The 7,091-nt window shown below is 47.0% G+C and overlaps 1 protein-coding gene across 1 annotated transcript in view; it reads left to right on the forward strand.

The window, feature by feature from the left end:
- Positions 1-43: 43 nt before the first annotated feature.
- The window catches only part of LOC104540249 (general vesicular transport factor p115-like), a gene marked incomplete at both ends in the record, with an annotated part of 11,465 nt that continues 4,417 nt past the window's right edge, over positions 44-7,091 (forward strand). Inside the window, 3 exons of the mRNA XM_010184006.1 lie at positions 44-130; positions 247-311; positions 5,397-5,487. Of these exons, the coding sequence (XP_010182308.1) occupies positions 44-130; positions 247-311; positions 5,397-5,487 (243 nt within the window). The remainder of the gene's footprint in view (positions 131-246; positions 312-5,396; positions 5,488-7,091) is intronic.

Raw genomic sequence — 7,091 nt, forward strand, 5'->3', positions numbered from 1 at the left:
GCCCTGCCGTGGCTCGGTGTCCTTTATCCCCTGGCTTTTCCAGATCCAGAAGCTGTGTGACCGGGTGGCTTCTTCTACTTTGCTGGATGACCGGCGGGATGCTGTCCGTGCGCTTAAATCCCTGTCGAAGGTGGGTACCCAACTTCCCCGAGAGCCGTATGGGTTTCTGTAGCTTTGTGATGTGTTGCATTAAAAAGCTCTGGAGTCTGCGGTAGAGCATTAACTATTGGGTTTTTCTGTGAACAGAAGTACCGGTTGGAGGTGGGCATACAGGCGATGGAGCATCTCATCCACGTCCTTCAGACTGACCGGTAAGCGTGCCGCTGACTTCTGGTGGCCACCTCCGGCTGGAGCTGGCGAGTACAGACGTGGTTCTGTGTGCTGACAGCTGGAGGGAGCTGAATTTCTAATGGCTCTTCTGCCCCAGGGGTTTTTGGTGATGATAAACTTGATTGGAGGTGAAAAGAAATGTGGATGGGAGGGACAGAAAGACCTATGTAGAGTTAAGATGTGTCTCAGTGTCTTACCGAAGTGTCTTAATGCTCCCACGCTGTCAGCGTCCACCACTGTAGATACAGGACAGGAAACCCTCCAGTGCTTGGCTTTCACTCCTGTGGTAAATCCCAAGTCACCATGTTAATGAAATAAGGCACTTGAAATAACCCAAGTTAGTGTGGTGTTGGACAAAAGGTGAGCTAGGCAGAATCGGGAGGAAATGAACTGTCAGCACATGTTTGTTTTCTCAGATGTGTCATCAAATGAATTGGCAGAAGAAATCTGTCATGGGGAATAGTGCAGGAGCGTGTATGGGAGGGCTCAAGTTCATAGAGCAGGACTCCATGCAGGAAAGGCTGCTGTTGGGTGACACCAGTGTAAATACTGCATGTGGACTGGGCTGTAGGGTTTCTTTGCTGTCTGTCTCTTTCTGCAAGTGATCCCAGTGCCGTACTGGATGGCACTTGGGTGGTGTAACCTGGGACCTGCTTGCAGTGCTCTGATAAAAATGGATGTTTGGGCTGCGTGCGACTTGTGATGGGAACAGTGAAGGTGACGGGAGTAAACGTCACTGCCGTGGAGGGGAAGCCCTCAGAAAATCAGGTCAAGGAGCCTGCTTTCATCCACTTATCTGTTCTTGGCCAGGGCTGAACTTTGAGGAGGGAGGCGGGGCTCTGCTGATCTCCTGTCCTTTGAGGTGCCAACACAAACCCTTCAGGGTAGGGACTGAAGGACTTTTCTGTGCTTTTGGGCTCTCCTGTCCCTTCAGAAGTTGCGTGTGTTGTGCTATCATGGCCATATCAGTGTGTGCCCATAGGGGTGTCCTTTGGACCTTTCCAGTGTCCACTTCAGGTGTCCTGAAGCTTCTTGTGGGAGTGGAATATGCTCATTTCTTCCTCCTGTTCTTCAGCTTTTCTTTTCCACTTGAGCTGCTTAAGATGATTTTTAAGCAGCAGCAATGAAGCTTCAAAGAAAACAGACGTCGGTGCTTGACTCAAGTTGTCTTCTCACATGTCACTGTTTATGTGAGTGACTCACACATGCTGGTCCTGTGCGCTGACTGTGTTGCTGTGAAGTTTAAGGTTACAGAAGGTCTCTGATTTGTTTAGAAACAGGAAAGGACCAAGAAGACAGCATGCTGGTCAAAATCCTCACTTTGGTTTTCCCCTCTAGTTCAGCCTCAGGGAACTGTCCTTTTTCAGTGAACATGAGTTTGGCCTGAACATGTGAGTGAGCTCCTGAGGCGCAGCTTTTTAGCTGTGACACTGCTGGTGGTTATCAACTGACTGACTGCAGATGTTACACACAACTGTCTGAGCTCTCGGGTGTACCCTGTCGTTACTGTGATTTTTGTGCATCAGATTGTGAACGGAATCCATGGGATTCACCTCAGTTCCCAGTGAGCAGAGGCAGGACTTGGTTGGGCTGTATGGGGTAAGGCTTGATCTGCTCTCCTGCCTTTTTTGGGTGGAAAGAATTGCAAGGAGGAGCCGGCAGCAGGCACGGGTCTGAATTTGCAGAGCCTTGGTGCTGGTGTACAGAGCGCTGTAACGTGAGAGCAGTGACAAGTGCAACACCCTGTCCTGTTACGCATTTACCAGGGATTAATGGAGCAGTTCAAGATGCACAACTGTTTGATCTTCAGCAGCATTTGTCCTGCTGGAATGTGTAATAGCAATGTGAAAAATTGAGGCAGCTCTGCTGGTAAGAGATGATTATTTCCTAATGCAAATAAAATAAGCTCGTTGTGAAATCTGTATCTAACCAGAAAGCTATTTGCCTTTAAGACCTTCTCGGGCAGCTACGATAGCACAGCTCTTATCTCTTCTGTGATTTCTATTAACTTTTATTCATGTAGTTCTTCAGTCAAAAAGTAGCTGTCTTCATCCCCAGTGCATCTCCTGATGTTGGTGAATGGGTTGTTTGTGCCCTTGAAATGTGAAGTGCTCAGCACAAGCACGGCGTTGGCTCTGCAGCAGCAGCTCTTTGCTTCCTTCCATTTGCAGGCTCGTTTCTGTGCTCATCATTTACCTTCAATGTAGTGAATCACACTCTTCTTTAGCTGTGTTGTGAGCCATGCTGGTATCTTAATTCTGAAGCTGATAGTGTGAGGTGAGAGGCATTTATAGCTTCCTCTCCTAACTGTAGTAGGAAGAGGGCCTGCTTTGCAGCTCTGTGTCCTGCCCGGGCTGAGACAGTGGGATTTAAAAACTTCTACAGCAAACTGACTTCTTTGACTGGTTTTTCAGCTGTGTGTGTCAGCCAACCTGGAGCCTGATAACACTCCTGCTGAGTTAGCCTTTAAATGTTCCAGCCTCTCACACACACCAGTGTTCTTATGCCATGTGTTTATTTTGTGATACAGAGTAGGAACTGTGATCTACTAGAAGAGCTTTCCTGTTCCTGACGTGCTGTCTGGCTGCTGCCACATAACACCAAACTGGCATAGACTGCAGAAGAGGCCAGGAGCCCTTCTGCTGGTGTGGGAGAGGGCACCAGAGTGAGAAGTTAACTGCATCTTTAACTCCTTTGGTACTACTTACATGTCACACTGAAACTCCTTGCTATTTCTAATAGTTCAAAGCCTAATATGAGTGTAAGAAATTGCTCTTTTCTTTTCTCAAGGCTCAAACTTCAACTATTTATGTGCTACTAGTTTTTAGGGGTAATAAAATGCCCTTCTTTCCACTCCTGCTGTCACTGATGACCTGATAGGAATGCTATGCTTCTTGTGACAGCAGAGACGATGCCTGTCTCTGTTCTGACAGTGAAATGCTGTAAAGCAGACAAATAGGTAATAATGTTTTTGAGGCATCCTACCTGGGCAGGACAGTATGTGGGTGCTTCACTGCCGGATGATTTTCGGCTGCTATTGTTGGTGAGCCCATGGGTTGCTGCCCCGATGCTCTGAGTGCCACAGCAAAGCACTGCTGGCAGAGGGAGGATGCCTTTGCTGTGCATGAAGGCTGCATCTTTTATGGATGCACGAGAGACTGGAAGTCCATTTCTCAACTGATGTTCACTGCAGAGCAAAAGCTGCACGGGTTCAGTCCGAATGGAATAATCAATGAAGTGTAGTAAGCGGTGAGCAGCTGATGGTAGCGAGGCAGCGAGCAGCAAAGACTGGGACGATGCTGCTGTCCCTGTTTTGTGCTGCGTGTGCCTCTCTGGACGAGAGAAGCAAGGCCTGGTTTTCCCACATCTACATCACATTTGCTTATTCTTTTGTAGCTGCTCTGATTTCCCTAACGAGGGCAAGGAAAAGCAAGGCTGAGACTTGGGTTTGTTTTTTTTTAATTTAAGTCTCCAGGAAATAATTTCTGTGCTTTTCAGATGTGGAATTGTTTCAGTTAGATGAAAAGAAAACCACAGGCTTTGTAGTATTGCAATGAAGAACTAAAATGACTAGAAAGGAACAGCATAAGCAGGCTGGGAACCTGAGCATGCTGGCTGCACAAGAGCATTTACGTGGACTAAAAGCTTCCTCGACTTGCTTTCACTAACAGAGGCCTGGCAGAGGAGGAGGTATTTTTCCCGTTTGTTTCCATTCCAGGCCAGTTTAAAAGCAGGTGATATCAAGTGAGTGACACACGCTGAGGAAAAACACACATGTCCTGGGAGGACATCAGCAGGACAAGGACTTAAGTCAAAATTCAACACCAAAGAGGAAGCTACACTGACACCTGATTACTTCCAGCTTCTGATTTGGAGTGAGAGTGGCAGGAAGGGAGGTGATGTGTCAGTCAGACAGCTTGCTAAAGCCCTTGTTGCAGTGATCCAAGATGTATAGGTACGGACTGCTCCATTTTCCAAGCTGGTGGATCACCTTCAGGCATCTCTAGTTCTCTTGGTTGCAACAACTGCTGTAGGTCTGTCACCTGTAATTAGTGGGCTGACAGAGAGCTGCCCTCAATTAGGGCTGGGCTTTTCAGATGGCTGGTTGGACAGGTTGGCTGTTAGATCTCTGCTCTGAACTGCTTCTTAAGATGTGAATTTATCTTTGGTGTGGAGGCTTTACTTTGTGTGCCTCAGAGATCAGAGAAGGCAAATACTTCCAGGTTTGAATAAGATCTTGTGTTGATAGCGAGCTCTTCAGATGCTTGGGCAGGACTTGAAAATAGCTGCCAGGTTTGTCCCTCTGCATTCTGAGTTGGCTGCCTGTGTGATGTTAAGTTTTTCCCTTTGTTTTTTGAGCAGCTGTGTATTTGTTCCCTGGTTCATGAGCCACCAAGTGAGCAGCAGAAACTCTTGTGCTGTGTCGTTGTTGTAGCGTGGGATTTAGTGACTGTTTGGCCTTTGCGATACAGAAGAAACAAGTCTCTTAAGGCTGGGCTTATTAAGAGAAGAGTCTTGGTGTAAGGAGGTGAACCAATGCTTTGGGCTTGGACTGGCTGCATGGAGCTATCAACCTCTTAATAACCGGGTGTAGTCTGGGTTGGTGACACAGAGCCTGGTCTGCCTGGGAGAGTCCCTGGCTGTGGTCACAGCAGCCAAGAGCAGCACAAGCTTTTGCCCCTGGTTCTGACTGATGGGGTAGTGGGGAGAGTTTTTCCTGTGATGCTGCTGGTGTTTGTCTGAGCTGTCTTGGGTGGCTTTTTGGGAAGGGGACCTAATCCCTCCTGCAGATTGCTCCTGTGCTTACAGTGAAACTTCCTCTGGTCATCCTGTGTCACCAGAGCTTCTGGATGTGACTGCCTGAGGAAATGGAGCTGGGAAAAGGAGTCTGACTCCATCTGGGGACCAGACAGCTCATGATTACATGGTATAATACAACATCTGTCAACATCAGTCTTTCTCGCTTGCTCTAATGCTGCAGAAAGGGAACTGCCTGTGCAGAACATCAGTGTTGTAAGAGGAGTAGGAAATAAGTCATTAAAGAAAAGTTGTTCTTTCATTTGCAGTTCAGATTCTGAAATAATTGGCTATGCCTTGGACACTCTCTACAATGTGATATCAAATGACCTAGAAGAGGAGGAGCAAGGTAAGCACTTGGTAGTAGTAGTTGAATTGATTGTGGGGGTGCTTTACCTGGTGGTTTTGTTCAAATGATCAACTGTAATACTACAATTTAATCATGCTGAGACTTGCTTTGTTGTTTGTATCTATTACAGCAGTGCTAAAAATCATGTTTTGCATAGCTTGCCTTGAAGTAATACTGGATCTCTTGCTTAGTCACTTTAAAAACGATGTTCTGTGAACAGCAGCCAGGTTGGAATGGGATCATTCCTTGGTGTTTGTAAGCAATCAAGTCTTTCTCTGCTCTTGGGAAGGGGTAGTTCTGTCTGTTACTGGCAAATGGGACACTGTCTGATGATTTAACAGGGATGTTGAGAGAGAAAATCTCAGGTGCTTATGCTAAGGTGGCTACGTGTAAGTGTGAAAATCTTTTCCAGCCCTGCTGTGGCATTTTAGAGCCTCTGCCTGTTCTTGCCCAGGTAGATGGAGGAGCAGACACTGCACAGCTAGGCTGTGAAACTCCCTGTCTCTCCTGCCTTCATGGTATTTTTGAACGCCTTTCTTGGTAGGCCATCAAAACTGGTTTCAAAGGCCAATGAAGTGCTTGCAGCTGTTAAAAATAACCACGTATTTCAGTGAAACATCAGTAGGCTGAAGAAAATGACAGCAGTAACCCAAATTACGCTTGGGCAAGAAAAGTGTTCTTAAAGCTAAATACATGAACTGGAGCTGTGGGTTCCCATGCTGAGGAAGAGCCAGGAGCCAGCCAAGTAAACCAGCTCTGGAGTATAACCTTTCTGGGCTCCGGAGGGGTGAATGGTGCAGGCCTGACCAAGCTGCCTTCCTCTGAGCATCAGGGATGTGTCTGAGAACGGGGATGGGCTCTGCCTTTGACGTTTCACTCATGCTTTGTGGTGGGGGTTGTTTGGAAAACCACTTCTCCTATTTGCAAATCAGGCCTTGGATTAATCTAAGCTAAATGGCCGTAGACTTGCTGTCCAAGGCTTTAAGAGGAAAGTATCAACAACAAATAAAAAGGATGCAGGGTGTCCATCCTGCTTTTGGGTGAATGAACGTGGAAATCCATCGCTCCAGCCTGTCCAAAAGCAAAATGAGATGCATTAATAGCATGTGAGCGGAAGCCTACATTTTAAGTCTGCTGTGCACCTCAAGAATCTTTCTAGTCCTTGACAGCCCTTGTATCTCATATTTCAGTTTCTATTACACATAGTGGAGTGCAAATGCTCCTGGGAATGGGTGAAACAGGAGGCTATGGTGCCACTGGAGCTGCAGGCTCTTACCCGCAGTATTTAGGTATTACTTATATCCCAAGAAGCAGCCTCACGGTGTTTCTTCAAAGCTCCTGAAGTGATAACCTTATGGCAAGTAGGGCAGGGTTCTCAAGATGAATGCATTTCCACCAGGATGTTGATGGTACTGCACAAGGTGATGCCCTTCCGTGGTGCCTTCTACAGCAAATCCTTGAGTAGCTGCAAGAGACTTGCAAGCTGACATCCTGCTGTGATATTTTACTCTGCATAATTCTCACATTGTTGCTTTGCTTCCTTGCCCTTCTTGTGAATTCACTCGACCTTGCTGAAGGAGGTTCTGAACTAGATCAGGGGTTTACAGTGCTGCTG

This window comes from Mesitornis unicolor, unplaced genomic scaffold (genome assembly GCF_000695765.1).
Source record: "Mesitornis unicolor isolate BGI_N332 unplaced genomic scaffold, ASM69576v1 scaffold52824, whole genome shotgun sequence".
NCBI lineage: Eukaryota > Metazoa > Chordata > Aves > Mesitornithiformes > Mesitornithidae > Mesitornis > Mesitornis unicolor.